Here is a 19896-nt window from a genome sequence, read left to right as displayed (position 1 = left end):
ATGAGAGAAATACCATCCCCTGCTTGCCTCATTCCAGGTATTTGCTTTCAGCAGCTGACAGAGAAAGATCACTGGGTTACACAGACCTTTCATCTGAGGTAGGCAATCTTCTCTTATATTCCTGTGAGAAGACAGTTTAATTCATTTGTAGCCACAGAATTAGCCAGTCATTTTCCCAGTTGTAAAGGAAACACACCTATCGGGCTATACGGCTACAATGCCGCTTATGTATGCCAGCTGCTGGGATGCAGACACGAATTTCTCAGGCTGGTACTTGCAAACATAGCACGGAGGAGGACTACGTTCCTTCTGATGTACCATCAGGAGTTCACCAATTATAGACCAGTTAACACTTTTGCAAACCAATCAAGGACAGCAGGGTGGCATAATTTTCATGAAGATGAGAAAGATTGTATACAAAGCTGGGACCATTGAACAAACAGCTGAAACTGATTTCTGTGAAACTCTTTCGGTGTTTTCTAACCAGACCCATCCAGATTACAGCTGCTGCATGCAAAGAAAGCATTCAGCAAGACTTCAAAAGCTCAGGCTCAACAAGAGGGAAAACAACATCCTTTTTATAAAGTAAGAATAGTTAAAATGTAAAGTCTGATCATACATACAGAACTACCTAATGCCATTTTTGGAATTATGTTTCAAAGAGACCACTGTAAAGTGATTTGTCCAAGGGCATACCTTGAGTCAGTCCTAGAACAACAATAATGTTTTAATTACAGCTTCTTACGAAGCCTGTAATAATATCTAGAAGGTCAGAGGTTGACTTAATTTTTTTGCAAAATGATTTGCTCAGCAGTGTTCGATATCTCATCATACAACCTATAGCTACAGACAGGCTCAGCATCACTATTCCAGTGGGAAATACTTTCGATGGCATAAACTGATGTATGAACATTTCATTCTGCTTCAGGAAAGAAGCAATTTGCAGATGGGAAATGCTGCAGTCTAAAAGTATATGAAGCCTTGAAGTTATTATGAAGAACAGCTAAGGAGAACTGAACAAACCAACATAAGTTCAGAAAACAGGTCGCTAGGGACAAAGTCCTTCCATCCCGCCCCCAGGGCACATCTCCAGCAATTGTCAGAAATGAAGGCTTCTCCAGCTGCTGACCACAAAGCTTTCCTCTTACGTGCTTCCGTAACAAGGCCCCAGTGCAAGTTTCACTTGAAGCAAACAAGATTTTTCTAATGAGCCATTTGATCAAAATAATTTAGTTGGTTTAAGTGTGTTTTACCACGAAAAGGAAGAGCTGAAGGTAAAAGCCTTATTCCTTAGGTAATGTAACACAAATACACATCATAGCCCTCTGACTATTTTGTGGTGGGTTTGCTTTCTGCCAACAGATGAATCAAACAAAATTCTAAGCCTCTGAGCCCTTCATATTACCACTGTTTTGGCATTCAAAGCATTTAAGTGAAAATTCTACTAATAGAGTATTACTAGAAAAGATAAAAGTAACCGTAACTTGCAGCCCTGGGTTCCTCCCGGGGCTACACCTGTCTGAGCTTTTTTTTTTTCTTTTTGACCATGACAAGCGCAAGGTCCTACACCTGAGTCATAGCAGTCCCAGGCACAGCTACAGGTCGGGCAGAGAAGAGATTCAGGGCAGCCCTGCGAAGAAGGACTTAGGGGTGTTAGTCAGTGAGAAAATGAACATGAGCCGGCTGCAGTGCGCACTCACAGCCCAGAAAGCCAACCATATCCTGGGCTGCATCAAAAGGAGCGGGACCAGCAGGTCCAAGGAGGTGATGCTGCCCCTCTACTCTGCTCTTGTGAGACCTCACCTGGAGTATTGTGTGCAGTTCTGGTGTCCTCAACATAAAAAGGACATGGAACTGTTGGAACAAGTTCAGAGGAGGGCCACGAGGATGATCAGGGGACTGGAGCACCTCCAGTATGAAGACCGGCTGAGAAAGTTGGGGCTGTTCAGCCTGGAGAAGAGAAGGCTGCATGGAGACCTCATAGCAGCCTTCCAGTATCTGAAGGGTGGCTATAGGAATGCTGGGAAGGGACTCTTCATGAGGGATTGTAATGATAGAACAAGGGGTAATGGGTTAAAAACTTAAACAGGGGAAGTTTAGACTGGATATAAGAAAGAAGTTCTTTACTGTTAGGGTGGTGAGGCACTGGAATGGGTTGCCCAGGGAAGCTGTGAATGGCCCACCCCTGGCAGTGTTCAAGGCCAGATTGGACAGAGACTGGTTTAGTGTGAGGTGTCCCTGCCCATGGCAGGGGGGTTGGAAATAAATGATCTTAAGGTCCTTTCCAACCCTAACTGTTCTGTGATTCTATGATTAACATCACAGTTTCTACTGACTGAGGTGCCTGAAAATTACAATCTGGACTACAGAATTCTTGTCTTCTGAGCCTTCTGTTAAAAACTTTATTTTGCTCCCATTGAAGAACACAGTATGGCTGCACAAGGCATCCATAATCACATCATTTTGTTGCATTCCCAGTGAAGTCTGTTCATGTGTTTGACCAGCAAAGATCTGGACTCCTTTCTCCAGGCCTGCTGCAATCCCCTGTGAACAGCAGTGAAAGGGGAAAACAGAACAAGCTCCAGAATTGCTTCAGAATTTGCAGAAGGACCCAGAGGTCTCTTACTAAGACTCAGACCCAGCACACCACTGAATGTTTAATAATTAATGTCTCTTCTAATGGATCACTTATGCCTGTAACTCAATCTGGGGTTTTATCAAGCAGGGATGTGATTAATAAAAATCAATCATTACAAGTATAATTCTTGATAACAGGACTGAACTAAGCATGAAGAAAAGCAGCAGTGTGTGCTCTAAAATGTCATTAAATACAAATACCGAATGCCCTCATACCTAAAGAAAATGGCTCTGAGTTCCTAGGAAATCAATCGCACTGCTTCCACAAATTGCCAAACAGAGCAGTAAAAAAACCTAAATAACCCAGGCTGTAAAGCACTACCTATTACCATCAGCCTGTTGAAGGCTCAGGTCTGTGTGTCTGTACTTTAGCCAATGAAAACATCTTAAGTTCTTAATCAGTTGTGGAGGCTGCCTTACAATAACCAATACAATGCCATCTTGGTGATTCTCTAATCCACTTGAAATAGTTGATTCAAGAGACACAAGGGGAGATTTAGCTTAGATATTAGGAAAAAATTCTTCACTATGAGGTTGGTGAGACACTGAAACAGATTGCTCAGAGAAGTTGTGAAGTGTTTAAGGCCAGGTTGCGCAGGGCTTTGAGCAACCTGGTCGAGTGGAAGGTGATATTTAAGGTCCCTTCTAACCCAAACCATTCTATGATTCTGTGATAGCTTAAACCAGCAGCTCCCGTACTACAATTATATTCAACACGGTTCTTGTAGAGTTGAACAGAGATGAGGCCCAACAGAGAATTATGCAGGGTTCTTCTTTGTGCCAACAAGATAGTTTTGATCACAAGCATCCAACAGATATTATGAAAATTTTATTTTGTCTCATGGCTCTTCGTATGGCTTTTTCCAGGACTGACTACCATCCTAAATCTGATCACCTTTTTCAAGCTCAGAGGCAACTTCAGGCTGACAAAATACCTCCTAGAAAAAAAGGAAAAAAAAAAAAAAAAATTCAACTTGAGGGAAACTTACTTTTGTTGGGCCAGTGTCTGTGTGGTAAAACCACCTCTCAAGTTTTCTGACTTTTCAATGTATGTTCACAAAGGCAATTTAGCCATCACCTTTTATATGTCTAGTGACTCAGCGTATCTCAGATGTATTTGATCAACATCACAGTCTACCACAGAAACTGTGTTCAGCCTTCGGGAGCCTGCTTGCATTCAGTGGAAGGATACAGGAGCCAAAACTGATCCTTAAATGATTCCATTAGTGCTCTGACCCAGATGAATTAAAGCTTCAGGGGTCTGCACTTAATGAAATGCTCCTATGGTAGATAGGGACAGAGGTTTGATGTTTAAAAGCCCATGAATTCTGCAGATTTTTCCATTTAGTTTGTTGAGCTTTGAGTGAAACACTACAGACATTAGCCAAATGACAGTCTAGGTTAACAGACAAGAGCTCTTATTTGTTCAAGTCTCTCTGAATTAAGATAGAAGCACAGGAAATATGGCAAAAGCCAACTGGTTGAGATTCCCGCTGGCAACTCCAGGAAGAGTCCACATACCTTCATCGCTCTCACCATGGTACACCACCAGAATGAAGCCCCAGTCGTGTCCCCCCACAGAAAAAAAAAAAAAAAAACCCACAAAAAAAAAAAAACACCACAAACAAACAAGAAAATCTTCACTGAACTCTTCTATTGAGAAACCCTTCCTGATGCCAAATCTGATAATGTGTTTAACTGCTTTTTGATAGCACCCAGAGGCCTCAAACCAATATCAAGGATTTAGTGTAATATATATCACAAACACGCAGCAAAGTAGCCCCTGAACCTAGAAAAATGCACATTTAATTAAAAAAAATAGTTCACTAAAATATCACTGCAAGACACATTAGTCATGTTTCCATACCTCAGAGATAATGATGTCCGATTCAATTGTTAACTGCCAGAAGTACTGATAAAGGTATGTTTTTGTTTCAAGCATGTTTATAGAGTTCTGTAATTAAAAAGAAATCTAGACTTTCAGCTTACCTTGAAAGCATGACTGAACACCCATGGCAGTGGGGATAGAATTAGATGATCTTAAAAGTCCTGTCCAACCCAAACCATTCCATTATTCTATGTATACAAGATGAAGTCCATTCAAATATTCGTCACTGCAGTCATTTGGTGCTGTTGGTTGCAAACCAGTGGTGTGAAGCTGCCTTGATAAAGCAAGTATTCTAGTGACAAATTGTTTTAAACTCCCCCAGCAAAAGAGCTCAGTTAATGTGATTTATTTTAATTTAAATTTGTGTAGCAAGTACTTTTTGAGAGCTGTGCCTAACAGACCATTAGAGTTTTCCCAGACAGTTGCAGCGCCTCAGTACCTTCATCCTTCAAATGTCTTTGCTATTTTCTGCCTTCTTTCAGTGAACTTGCCTCTTGTATTAGGGACATAAATGACATATGGACCACATGATACCTTTGAGGATTATGCCAATATTAAATAATGGCTTATGGAGTCTCACTGCTATGCATATTCTCAGAGAACCAAGGTGGATGTTAGCAGGAGGCAATTACATATGAAACATATTCTTTACCTAATCTTTTTCTTATGTCCTTCTTAGTGTACTCAAAATAATTTCAGGGTACTTCTTTTGTACATTCCAGACATTCACAGAGCTGGGGGTCATTTCCACAACAGTTGGAGATGACTGCTTGTTCTGGATTGCTCCCTTCCCTAGTAGTTTTATTTACAGTTGATTACTTCCATAAGATAAAGAAACCATCCTAACTGACTTTGAAATTGCTACCTGACAGTGTAATTCTAAGCTCATCATGCAAAAATACACAAAAAACTAATTAGTGGGTATGACAAAATCCTTGCAAGTCATTCATCACTACGATAGATCCTGTATAGAATATATTTAAGCCTTAACAAGTGTGGACCAGGAAAAGAGCACTAAATTGGGCAATTTAGAATCACAAAGCTGCTATTAGGAATATAAGAAATAGAAATGTTGAGGCATAAGAGGACTGTATCTTTGAGTCCCCACAAACCAAACATACACCAGCTGAATCCTGGAATCTGGATATATGTATGTATATATATATATTTCTTAATAAAACTGTTCACAGAGCACAGACAATCAAATCCAGTTCCTCCTTCCCGCTCCCAGGAGATATCTAACTACATCCAACCTACTGCTTTTCAGTAAGTCACGCAGAATTTAATTCAAGCTGCCTGCACTGGCTAGTTTCCCTGCAGTCAGTTCACTTCTTTTGGGCTATCAGGACGTCAGAGCTAGAGAATCATTACGCCAGTTTAAGTGATGGTGGATCTGCTTCTGCTGTTTGTTAAGCCTCTCTGATGGAGGATTAGATTTGTTTTGGTACTGCATCTCAGAAGACTCTAAAGGGCATACAATAATCTAAACTACAGACTGTCAAGATCTTGTTAGGCTTTCTCACCAGTCATGGAACAAGTATGACTCACCAGCAAACAACACAAAGACTTAAATGAATCTTCAGGACAGTACTGGGAATGCATGCAGGCTGCACAACTCTTTTTAAAGGTTTTGAGTCTTAATCTTCCTATGTCTGTGCAGATGAACTGGTGTTCTTATTTGAAAAATACACGTATAAGTATATCATGAGCCAAGATTTTTCAAAAGGTCACCAATTACAGAACATAATGGAATAGCAATGGCTACTATACAAAAGTAAGAAGGTATTCTACTATTGTTTGTACCAAACTGTTAATGTCTGGAATCAGTCTGTTCAACTGAGCCACTGATGTTGGGGAGAGAAACACATTGTGAGACAGAACATTTTCTTTCATGCTGGTGGCATGCAGTTCTGCATTTAAATAATGAATTGGCTGAAACTTCCCTCACACCAAAAGGAGAAAAGAAATTTGGCATTGGGAAACAATCACTACATGTGGAAAATTCACTTAGACTAATTATTCATGCTGTGCAATTATCACCATGGTCAGAGATGTGAAAGAAAAATCTGAAAATCTGCAGTGAAAAATCAAAACTACAAAAAACATTAAAATCTACTGCTCCATTTTACATATTGCAAAATATAAACTTGGTTACAGCTTGGGAGCATTAAAAACTCCTCAAACCTTAAATATTTTATTTGCTTTTAACTTTGTGAATACAACAGAGTACATAAAAATGATACTAGCATCTACTTAATTCTAATTGAAAATGTAATTCTTGGTTTCCTATTGACTCAAGACAGTAGTGCCCCCAAGTGACATTTCATTATAGAATATAGTCTTGTAGCTTTGTAAAAAAAACCCAGCCCAACAGACCATTTTAATTGCTTCACACAATACTAAGAGAGAACAGGCACTTGTAAACACCAGTCAGACTTAAATGACAATGACATTTCTTTGAGACGGCTTGGGAGGGAGGAAGAGGAGGAGTAATTCACATTTTTATTTTCTAACCATTCTGAAGCTGCTACTTGTTGGAAATCGTAACATCAACATAAAGCTGAATTTGCATCTTCTGCCAGCTATTCATCAGGCTTTTCTGCACAAACCGCCACAATATCCTGGCACACAGTTTCTTAATTTGATCAGGATTTCCCAGGTTTTGCTTGCCCCCTTCCCTCACAACCACATTTGCTGATATTACGATTAAAAAAAAAAAAAACCCGAAACCAAACTTGTTCATTAATCCTGCAAGACGCTCTCCTGGAAGTGTGAGCATGCTTGCTTCCCAGAGGTATATCATGCTTTGTAGGTTATCAGTGAGTGAAGAAACTTAAAAGCACAGCTTTGGAAATAATAGGACATAATCTACCAGGCCTCGTTAAAGCTAAAATCTATTACAGGTCATGATAATGGTTATGTTCTCATTAATTTTTCTATAAAGTCTACATGTCACAACCCATTTAATATATTACTGAAGAGTCCTAACATACAGGCTTGTACCTGAAACAACAATGTAACAACTAGTAAAAATAATATAAAAATGGCAATTAAAGTACAGGCAACTTACTGATTTGAGATAATATTTACCAGCCACTGAATGGAAGCAAACTGACATCAAATACTTACACTAATATGTTGACATTAATAATATCAAATATTTACATTATGTTTACTACACATGTACATGTAATACACACATGTATAGAGTTGTTTTGTTAGTTGATAATCAAACATATGTATGATAAAGGCTCCATTTTAAACAAAGTTCCCTTTACAGAGACACAGAGAGTACTAGTAAAAAGTGCAGAAAAAAAGCCTGTTCAGAGAAGGCCTAATTTTGTTTGGTTTGAATTCAGATACCCATTGAAGCATTCACTGCCAGATTTGTATCGTATGCTAGTAAATCAATATTTCCCATCCAAGATTTTCAGGAATCAGACTTCATTCAGAAGCAAACCAATAGCTACCGAAGTTTAGATAACTTACACAGAAACAATGTAAGAATTACTGGGTCACTTCAGATGTCTGAAAAAGTAACATCTGAAAATTAAGGGTTATTTAAAAAGTTATTTAAACTAAATCACTCTACAGAATCAGCTACACAGACTTCTTACAGAAATATAAATCAAAAGCTAATTATTTTTGTGGCAAAAAAGCTTTTCACAGAAAAGTTGTCTTTAATGTGGTGCTAGAATAAGTAATCCTGCCAGAGGTAGGACTTTCTTCCTTGTTACTCAACACATTTAGAAGAAAAACATCAAAAAATGACTCCAAATATACATACACACAGCAATGAGTATTGTTCTTGCAATTAATTTTCAGTTTTGTAAAATTAATAGTATTGGTCTGAAGAGTAACCACAGTTAGGTGGCATTTACAAAATTTTTTTAAAGTTCACTCTACAGTATTATGTATCACTGGGGAGCTGAGTCATCTGCATTTTTAGTCTGTTAAACTATAAGCCTGCTTTACTGTCAGCCTGATATATCCTCCAATTTTTATATTTGTTGAATGAATTTTAAAATATATTACAATCCAAACATGCCTATTCTTTTAACTTGCATCCAAAATGGCTAGGTCTTAATGAGAGCCTGAAGTTTGAAACTGAACAAGAGGTTAACATCACATCAGCATACAATATAGGAAAACCACCAATATCAGAGAGTGACATGCAGCAAGTAAGGCGGCTCTTCATGTGTAAGTAGATGCTGCTAAGAATAACTGCTGCAAGAACTTCACTTGATACGAAAGTTGTGATATGCTAAATAACCTAATAAAAATATAAAGAAATATTTATTCATAACTGTTTCTATTGGAAGACATCTGATAATTAATACAAGGTCTAAAAATAATTGGTATTCCTTTTTTACTGTCAACTTTTATGCAGCCACTTGTTAACACAGCTCACTTGTCAAAGATGTTCCCTACCTGGACTGCAGAAGGTTCCTTTACATACTGAAATTTAAAAAAGGCAATCAAGTTTGAATCACTCCCACTGCACAGCAAACCAGGGTATAATTTGATTACCAGACACTATTCATATAAAGGTTCATATTCTTATTTTCACCAATTTTTTTTTCAAACTATGAAGTAGATATATACAATGCTCTAAATGTATTGCTGTAAGTATATAACATTAAAAAAAAATAATGTAATAGCAACTTCAAGAGGTGCTCAAAAAATACAATTACTATGGTTTCTGTGGAAGAAGAGTTTGATTTATGCACTATTTCATACCATTTATAAACCACTGGTAGTTTAGGTTTATAATGCATTTTGTTCATGTCAAGCCATCTTCCTAAAAATTATCTCCATCTATTTAAATGAACCAGTGTGACAAGATTTCCACCTTCTAACAAGTATTACTTAATTTCTGGTTTTGTCATAGCACAGAAATGTCAACACACATGTAATACATCACCAGTGGCTCTGCACCAAATATTGACTGCCTTTGAATCAACACAAAGAGGTTTTGGGGGCTTCTAAATACACTTCCACAAAAAAAAGAGATTCAATACTATTTTAACACACAGAAGTGCATTTCCCTATTATATGCTTGAAGGAGACTCCCTTTCTCTCTATTGGGCATAGTGCACTGCTGTTCTGTTCCTCGCCAGCCTACTGTCCTCTGCCATTCCCTTCACCAATCACCTTTTGGCCTTGTGCACATTTCCCCTCCACATTCAGGTAAATATATCTGCCTTCCCTAGCACCATTTCCTGTCTTCCCACTTCCATTTAATTCAAGTTCCTTCCTTCTGGCTCCCTCTATTACCCTGCTTCTTGAGCTCACTTTACTCTCCAAATTCCACTTCATATACACATCTACTGTTCCCTTCCTGCCCTCTTTGTCCTTTGATGGGCATTTGCAAATCTGCTATATATTAGAATAGCATGAAGTTGCATATGGATCATTTCCTCTAAAATAATTAGTTTTTATGTTTATACTATAGGCATTTATCCGATGGAAAGGACTAAAAGAATATGGTGATTTTTAAACTCAGAAAGCTTAGGAGTGTCTCTGTGACAGTTTTCTTCCATAAACTTATTCTTACAGGTAAGTTTGCAAAAATTAAAAGTCTTCCTATTAAGATCTACTGCATGGAAAAAAAAAAACAAACAACAAAACCAAAAAAAACTACGTAAGATTTGGAGACCATTAAGTTGATGTATAAGCCACAAGATCAACAACAGAAATGTACATTTTATGTTAAGGACTTCTAAAAAAAGCCATCATTAACACAAATGCTGTACCATTTACTTATTTGGTTTAAGTATCTTTAGAAGAGTCTACTGAATTACCAAAGAAGCTTAAAAAAATACAAAAGTAAAGGTAATCTTACTTTTTCATCATCGTCAGAAAAAGGGGCACCTCCGGGAGTCTTATTAATTGCTTGGGCAACACCAATAATCTCTCCATCACTGTTTCTAATGGGCATGCACAAAAGTGACTTTGTCTTGTATCCAGTCAGTTTGTCAATCTCGTCATTAAAGCGTCGATCCTTCAAGAGAAAATAAGGAAGCATTAACATGCATGTTTACATCTACATTTTCTTCAGGCAGCAAAGTATTTTATTTTTTCAACATTTTATAAAGTATTTTCAGTAGCGTTATGTGGTTGCTTTGCTATTACCCCATTCTTCTTTAGCTGGTTTTCCTCAGGATACTAAGAAAAACAGTTTTTTCAAAGGATCAGTACAAGGTTTACCATTACATAATTGTATTCACTAAAGTGCCACATTTATATTCTCAATTAGAAGAATGACCAGCCTAAAACATCACTACCAAAGCAGCTACCAGGAGAACATGTTAAAAATTAAGACAAATTAAAAATATGAGGAAAATAAATACAAAGAGAAAAAAAAAATGTGATAAAAACTGCACAACACACTCTGGGCCCTGACAAATCACAAGCTCCTTACACCCATGGCTCAACCATTCTGCTGCACAGCATCCATGTCTCCAAATTGGAGGCATAGATTTGACAGATGGACCACGCTGTGGATAAGGAATTGGCTGGATGGTCACACTCAAAGAGTTGCGGTCAACAACTCAATGTCGAAGTGGAGATCAGTGACGAGTGGTACTCCTCAGGGTTGGCATTAAGACTGGCACTGCTTAACATCATTGCCAGCAACATGGACAACGGGACTGAGAGTGCCCTCAGCAGGTTTGCTGATGACACCAAGCTGTATGGTGCAGTTGACATGCTGGAGAGAAGTGATGCCATCCAGAGGGACCTTGACATGCTTGAAAGGTCAGCCAATGCCAACCTCATGAAGTTTAACCTCATGAAGTTTAACAAGGCCAAGTGCGAGGTCCTACACCTGGGTCGGGGCAAACCAAAGCACAGATAAAGGCTGGGAAAAGAATGGATTGAGAGCAGCCCCAAGAAGACATACTTAGGGGTGTAATGTATGTTGATAAGAAGCAAAACATGACCTGTCACTGTGTGCTCGCAGCCCAGAAAGCCAACTGTATCCTGGGCTGCATCAAAAGAAGTGTGACCAACAGGTCTAGGGAGAGGATTCTCCCCCTCTACTCCATTCTTGTGAGACCCCACCTGGAGTACTAGCATCCAGCTCTGGGGTCCCCCAATGTAAGAAAGACATGGGCCTACTGGAGCAAGTCTATAGGAGGACCAGGGGGATTACCGAAGGGCTGGAAGCACTCTCCTATGAAGACAGCCTGAGAGAACTGGTGTTTTTCAGCCTGTAGAAGAGAAGGCTCCAGGAGACCTTCTAACAGCCTTCTAGTACCTAAAGGGGGCCTACAATAAATCTGGAGAGGGACTTTACAAAGGTATGTGGTGATAATAAAAAGGGGGAATGGCTTTAAGCTGGAAGAGGATAGATTTAGATTAGATATTAGGAAGAAATTCTTCACTATTATGTTGGTGAGGCACTCAAACAGGTTGCCCAGAGAAGCTGTAGCTGCCTCAGGATGCTCTGGAAGCGTTCAACGCAGGTTGGATGGGGTTTTGAGGAACCTGGTCTAGTAGAAGGCGTCATTTAGCATGGCAGGGGGTTGAAACTAGATTTAAGGTCCCTTCCAACCTTTATGATCCTTCTGCTGCCAATAAACATTCCTACTAGCAAAGCTGTGGGTAACCACAAGCCCTTGCAAGCACTGGTGAGGACCTCAAGCTCCTGTGCACACACCATAGCTCCTGCAAGGCACACACTAACAAAAGAGCTGTTCACAGTTCACAAAACTTATCTTTTTATAGCGTGTAGAGCATGCAGATGCTGGGATTTGTATGAAAGAATAATAAGCTGCAAGAAGTGCTGTGCTGAAAATGTATAGGCAAGTATCTGGGTAGTCTGAAAGTTCCTAATATAGAGTAATATTTCATTAATCTGTACTGCTCCAAGGGGCAAATTTAATACTAATTCTCAGTGCTATTACAACAGAGCAACTGAATGCCCAGTGTTTTCCCTTAAGCTTTACATGACAAGTAGCAATCATTTATTCAAGAATTTTGCAAGTATAATTTTTTGTAGCTTTGTTAATTTTCAGATTTTGCTGACCAACAATTGCGCCTAACATCAAGTGTTTCTATTGTTACATATAATTTCTTTTAGGCACAATTATTTCATATGCTGTTGTATCCACTTTTATTTAGATTTTTTTGAACAATGTTAATGCACCATTAACTATGAAGATTTTTATCTATTTTAATTAATGCTTATATAAAATCTCCAGATGACAATTAAAGAAGCCTGCAGTGTAGTCCTATCATAAAGCATGCACTTCTTCAAAAAAAGAACAAAAAAAAAAACAAAAAAAAAACAAACCCAGAACACATACTGTGAGAATAAGACCCCTCTTAAAGTAGAATGACAGAAATTAATCTTCCAGCCAAACAGCAAAAATGTTTATAAACACATGTTGAAAAGTAGTACTTCAAAGAGCATCTTGGTATGATTAACACCAGCAAGTATTCTGTTATTTTTTTTTTTTTTATAAGGCAAAGAACGTGCTTAAGGCTGCATATAATCCTTATTGAGCGATGTATACAAGAAATAAATGCTTTCATCACATTCAAAGACTACTTCCTTTTTCAGCACAAAACACCCCAAATCTTTTATTAAATCTAGATTTTCTTCAACTTTCTTGTTGTCAGCCCTCTTCTGTGGGTCACAGTGCTGCACATAGAGTATCTTTCTGTCCCCAGAGTTATCCAGGTACTAAAGTCTTAGTGCTAATCCCAAAACATAAAGACATTGACTTAAACTGCATTTAGACAGTTCTTATTTCAGACTTGAAACATGGTTTAGGGGGAACTGGCTAACACATTTTACGCTAAAACACTAGAAAAAGTGTCTCATGCTATAAAGAAAACCCAGGTGCCTTAATACTTGCAGGAACTTCAGAATACAATACATTATAAAAGATTATAAACTACCATCTTCAAAACCATAGTTAGTAGTGCAAAAAAAATGCGTAGAGTGACAATATTATATCTTGAAATCAAATTGAATTTGATCACAGTTTAAAAAGGAGGTTGCAAAGTTCAGCAGTAGTAGTGCTAACACCATCTTTGTTCATCTTGGAGAATAGCTTTCAACAGCTATCAGCCAGGAAGGGAATTACTGCTATTTACTGGCAGCAGCTCTGTTCCTCTGGGGTGAAGTTAGCATTTATGCTGCAGACAATAGTTACAGCCAGTTCTGACTCCCTTAATATAAGCAAACTGAGCTGTTCTACAAAAACAAGTACAAGTTTTGTTTTCAAAAGTTTAGACAATATTGACTGTGAAAGAATGTCCATATTTGTCTCAGGTGATGAAAACAATCCATACGGTCTTTAAGATAAAATTTGGTTGTGATGAGAAAGACATAATTCATTAAATCCTTACTGATGCTCGATACTGACAGACTTTTTCCTGGCAATTTTACTTCCCTGTTGCGAATTGCAGATTATTTAGAAATAGACTGTTCTATTCCCCTCAAGAGACGTGATTTATAAATGCTCTACACTCGGAGATTGACATATACATTTGGTTATTTTACTACTTGTTGCAATTTTTCACACTTTTCAACCACAAGGAATTAACACCAGCTGTAGTATTAATACACAGTTTATAGTGCTCTTCTGCCACGGCATACCAAACTCTTTGTCTTTTTTTACCATACTTTTTTCTTTTGTTCTATTTTAATTCTGTAAATTTATTAGGAGTGGTTCTTCTTCCTTACACCTATTTCTGCCTCTGGAGTATAGTAAACAATCCTTGCTTCTATAAAGACCGGATTACTAATATGCCATCTTTGATAATTCAAGGAAGTCTCATCAGAGCCTTATGTGTGCCTAACAACTTCCTTAGGAGAACTAGAACCCTCATGATGAATATTTTTTAATAATGGCATCAAGAACCCAGATCTGCCTGATCTTGTGATCTTCCCACATGCTTCTAAACACTTTTATATCAACTTCAATCCCTGGCGGTGTTCAAGGCCAGGTTGGATGAAGCCTTGTGTGGGATGGTTTAGTGTGAGGTGTCCCTGCCCATGGCAGGGGGGCTGGAACTAGATGATCTTGAGGTCCTTTCCAACCCTAACGATTCTATGATTCTATGATTCTATGATTCTATGATTCTATGATTCTATGATTCTATGATTCTATGATTCTATGATTCTATGAAAGCTGATTTGTTCTTCACTGTAGAGAATCCTGCCTAGAAATAGATGGTTCTGTAACAGAAGAACATGAAATGCAATGCAATTATCACACAATAGGCTTTGCCAATGAATAAATTCAACATCATTTCTTCAACTACTTCTTGATGATGTCTGAACTACTATTTGGAATTAGTTATTGTTGCTGAAATATTGGTAATATTCTTTGTGTTACTGGAGAGACAGTCTCTGGTCTACTGATTTTGTTCAAAGCAAAACAGTACATGGGAAAACACTGAAATGAAAGCATGGCTTGACTAGTAATATTGGTTTTGATTTACATCTTGTGAGCCTTACAAAAAAAAAGTAAGTCTTCAAGGGGGAGTTTAACTGAAAAAGGACAGCTGTTGGGACAGATGAAGTGAGTTGCAATTCATTTCTCTGAATGCACAATTAAAAGAGATACATTGTTATAAGACAAAACAGAGGTCTGGGGTAAAAATTAGGAAGATGTATTCATGTTGATCTGAAAGCTTCTTTTGTTTGGGTAACAAGGTTCACTGCAGTGGGTATTTTAATCCAATTGAAATTTACCTGCAACAAATGGTGGCACAAGACAAGGGACTTGTGACCCTGTGTGAACTGGATATCTACAGTACCGCTGCCAGCGTTAGGAACAGATTTAATGATGAACTATCAGTCCTGTGTTCCTTAATAGATGTTATGGAGAACCAAAGACACAGTAGTTGTTACTACATTGCTTTTCTGACTTTCAAGTGGATTTTGGAAGTTTCCCCATTTGTGTCTCTTGCTGGGACCCTAGCACTAGGAGAATGGAAGCACAGAGACCCCAGAGCAGACAACCTCAGTCCCAGAAGCATGCCATTCAACAGAGATGCAATGACATGTTTTGGTGTTCCTGCCATCTCATATCAAATTATCCACATATGCTAGAGAACTGGACTACCTTTTGGAGAAGTGTATTACCTCTCCAAAGCAGAGACTAAAGACATGGCAAGCACAGTATAAGGACGTAACTGCATTTAATTAGGAAAGGGAGCCTTTTTGAGGAAAACCTCCACAGGAACTTGGTAAAAACTGAAAATCATAAAGATGTGAAGTGAAACTCTATCCCTAACCTTTTGTAGAAAAGCAGGCAGGAATTTTATTTCAGTGACATTTAGGAAAAGGATAAGGAAAGCTATATAAGTGAACAAAATAAAATATTGTTTCTGGCAACATTAATGTATATACTGCATGGTTCAACAGTATGAGAAAACTGAACGACTGGATGACCTGCATTATGTCCCAAACCACTTTGATGCCCACAGCCCCCTTCTTCCGTCACGTATTGTCATAATAGAATGCATATGGCAGGATCCCACAGAGAGGTTTTACTGGGTTTAACAGCATCAAGAAAAACTTCAATGCCCAAGTATGAACTGTAATGGCTGAGAAGCTTGCTCAAAATTAACATCTACCTCTCCTTACAGCATAGTAACCTTGAGCGAGGAGGCCCGTTCAGCAGTTGATAACAAAGCTGCCAAGTCAGAGAGAAGCCCTCTGTCAGACTGCAAACATTTTGAGATATGAACTGCTAAAACAGCCTGCTGCACAAGATGGTCCTCACCTACACTAGGCTCCCACACAGTGACGGGGTATACTGATAGAATGCGGCACACACTTTTAAGTTTCTTTTACAATCAAGACTTACATTCAGAAGTTATGGACAGACCAGATAAAATATACACTTGAGAGAGAGACTTCAGCATAATTTTGATTGACTGGCAGTATTTTCACACAAAACCACTCAAGAATTACAAGTAAAGTCTTCCACTGACTTTAAAATATTATTAAAATATTAAAATATTTTATATTACTATAAATATAAAATAATAATATAAAAATATTACAATAGTGTTAAAATGAAACAGGTTTCTTTAGTGCTTTGGTTCTATACAGAGATTCCTAGATGACAGAGATACTCAAAATGTGAAGACTGAGGCACTTTTAACTGGAATTTCAGAAACGCCAACAACGAACAGTTATTCTGTAGGATAAACCTTATCCTTGTCTCAAGTTGTTTATTGACTGTAAATTCTTCTTTTGGGAAGTACTACCCTGTAAAATGTGACATTCAATCAAGTAAAGACACAGAAGAGAACAGGTTTGATTCGTCAGTGCAAGTACTGGTACTTCAGCTGCTTGTGCAGTGACACTGAAGTCCTGGCTCTTTTTGGATGTATTTTAAAAATGCCAATAGATGAGATCAGACAAAGATCTTCATGCTTCTATTCTATAAAATACCAGATTATGGCACAGAGTTTTTTTCCTAGGATTCTGGAATCACGTGTTATCAGAATCTCAATTTCCATTTAAAACACATTAAATATCTAGTTCCTGTAACTGTTTGGATAACATTAAAAGTGTGATCTGAAAGCTGTCATGAACATAAGGATCAGAAATGCTAGAACCTGGCTGTGAGCAGCACAAATTCGTATCAGTAAGCTGGTATATGCAAATACACTTTTCTAGATCCTTTACCTTCATCATATTGGATGAAAACTAAATACACTAATGATGTTTACAAGCCGTGATCCCATAAGACGCTCATTTATCTTGATGTACCTGAGGCTTCAGGGAATTTGAATGCAGACCTAACCAAATAATGCTTATCTCCTGTATGTCAAGTCCTCCAGACTGACCTCTGTATTCATAAAATTAGTCTGTAAATCTGACTATGAATTCAGCAAGGACTGAAAAGAGTCAAATCAGCTGTATCAGTGACAGAAGTAGCAAGCAAAAGAAAAGTCCTTTAGGGCCTCTTCTTTTTTTCTCTGATATCAATAGCATGGACCGTGGACGAGGTCACCAAATAATAACTGATCATGGATAAACCTAAACAGCTACACTTAGAGGAAGCCTACAAAAATTAATGCGTGCTGACCAGGAAGAAATGTTAAAGCCTCATCTACAGATTTCCAATGAAAAAAGAAAAAAAAAAAAAAAGAAGAAATGAAAAGATTCCTTCTCAAAAAATTCTAAGGTCATGCAGTATTCCACAACAGGCTATAGAGGGTCTCTAACTCCTGTGAAACATTCAAAACAAGTATTTTGTTCTTACGTACATCTACATATCTTTTCTCAAGACATTTGAAGTAACAGAATAGGTTGATAGAAATTAAATCAGTTTTAACTTCTGAGCAAAGTTTTACCAACTGCATTTCAGTGTCGATTTTCATTGTCAGCAAGAGCAGTTTCTGTTGGTTTGTGTTTTTCTTTCAACTTAGTATAACTTTTTGAACTCGGAAAGAAAACATGTCCTTCTATATCCTCAAAGCTAGTACAATTAATGTGAGTATTATTAGCATGATTTAGAACAGGAAAAAGTAGGATCCTAGACCAAGATAGCTAAGAGTCAAATAACGTAGTGGAGGATGAAGCCTGCCTGAATACATTTCCACAAATTAAGTCTTCATGACATTGTTTTCCTTCTCCAGAGTCTAAGGAGAACGCAGTCAATCTAGTGAAATGGTATAAGTGACTCAGCCAAAGCTGACAGCTACAAGGAAAAGCTATTTCTGAATTTTTTAATGATTTGAAACTACTGCTTTTTAATCACACTGAACTGAAGAACACAAGAGGTTCTCAATTAACAAGCCTGGCCTACTATATTTTATAGTTCATTGCACATAGTTGTTTAGTCCTAGCCCTCTAGGAAGGGCTCACAAAAAAAAAACCAAAACAAGAAACTTGCAGCAAAATTTCATTGAATATACTGTATTTAATTTATTAAGTTACCCAAGTTGTATGAAAAATAGGCAACAGAAGTAGTAGGTTTGACAGCATTGTTAACCTAAGTATTTTTGTACTACCAAACTGTATGGGATAGATTGATTTAATGGGCTTTCGACTGACTTTATAGAAAGCCATCCTGCAGGAGCCTTTACATTTACTGAAGTAAAGAAGCTGAAACTGGAAGAGACCTATTCAATTTCTTAGTTATGCTTCCTTTGAGTATAAAATACGTAAGCTTTTATAGCAAACAAAAAGAGCAATCAAAAGACAGCAAGTTATCTAGACTCAAAGCACAACATTAACAAAGCTAAATACAAATGAAAAATTGTCATCCAGTCTGTTCTAGATACTCTTCTCTAAAAATCACATATGGTATAAATTACATTGTGCATAAACAGGAAACCCCAACCAAGTAATAAACCATTACAGTAGATACAGGAAAAACCTTGTAGAGAAGAAACTTGCGCACAAAACACAAGTAATAAAGCAATCTCTGAAGAGACTTCCATGTAAAGATTGCTGCAGCTATTCTTGTCATCTCCCCCCAAATTCCTAAAGCCCCAGAGACAAAGGCAGCAGAAGAACAAACTAGTACCATTCACCCGCATCAGAAACCCAATTCTTCCAAGTAAATAAGCATACAGTCCAGTTATATTGTGACTACTTATATAATGACAATATTTCTTGTAATATGAATTTAATAAAGCAGATAAGGATGCACAAAACAGCTAGCTAACTCTATTCCTACACTCCCAAAACAATTCTAAAAAAAAAAAAAAAAGGGAACATTAATCCTCAAAATTAATTTCGAGATTGAAAAGTAAGTCTATGTACAGTTTGAACTAAAAAAAAAAAAAACCACACCAAAACCAACAAACACAAACTTATTTTGAAAAAACAAAATATTAACTTGTAATGATGCAACACTAAAGTTTTGGTGTGTTGGTTTGTTTTTTCTTTTTATTTAAAATCTGTCAGTAGTTTGGGTTTGTTTGTTTGTTTGCTTGTTTTTTTAGTTTGGCTAAAGTGTTATATCTTTTATGTCCTTTTCTGACCACTGCTTCATTTATTAGTTAGGCCACAGACATAAGTAATAATGAGTGTTGTCTACTTATGACTGGCACAAAAATAGTGGGGAAAAATAGTACAGGCAGTCTCACAGACAGGAGTAAATAACTTCATAAGCACTATCAAGTTTGCAGACATGGCTGCCAAGTTAATAAGCGTAGTTAGATCTCATGCTTCATAGTCTGAGCTGAGCTACAGCAGGGATAAGAAAAGATTCCTCTGTACGACAACCTTACCCAGATACATCAAAAAGTTCTTGTTTTCTTCCTTCAAAACAGACTCCTATTAAATCACCCATAGCACAAAAGTAAATCAAGTTGTGGTCTTGGGTGTAGCAGTTTCTGTGTACTTCTGCTCTGCTTGCATCATCATTAAGAAGCAAAAA

At 37.7% G+C, this 19896-nt stretch overlaps 1 protein-coding gene across 4 annotated transcripts in view; it reads right to left on the bottom strand.

Moving 5' to 3' along the window:
- The window catches only part of PDE11A (phosphodiesterase 11A), a 142823-nt gene that overhangs the window by 108964 nt on the left and 13963 nt on the right, over positions 1-19896 (bottom strand). For all 4 annotated transcript variants that reach the window (XM_065670266.1, XM_065670256.1, XM_065670257.1 and 1 more), the window contains exon 2: positions 10371-10529. In XM_065670266.1, the coding sequence (XP_065526338.1) occupies positions 10371-10529 (159 nt within the window). The remainder of the gene's footprint in view (positions 1-10370; positions 10530-19896) is intronic.

Source organism: Lathamus discolor, chromosome 3, assembly GCF_037157495.1.
Source record: "Lathamus discolor isolate bLatDis1 chromosome 3, bLatDis1.hap1, whole genome shotgun sequence".
NCBI lineage: Eukaryota > Metazoa > Chordata > Aves > Psittaciformes > Psittacidae > Lathamus > Lathamus discolor.
The sequence above is the reverse complement of the archived record's forward strand: the minus strand, read 5'-3'. Positions and strand labels throughout refer to the sequence as shown.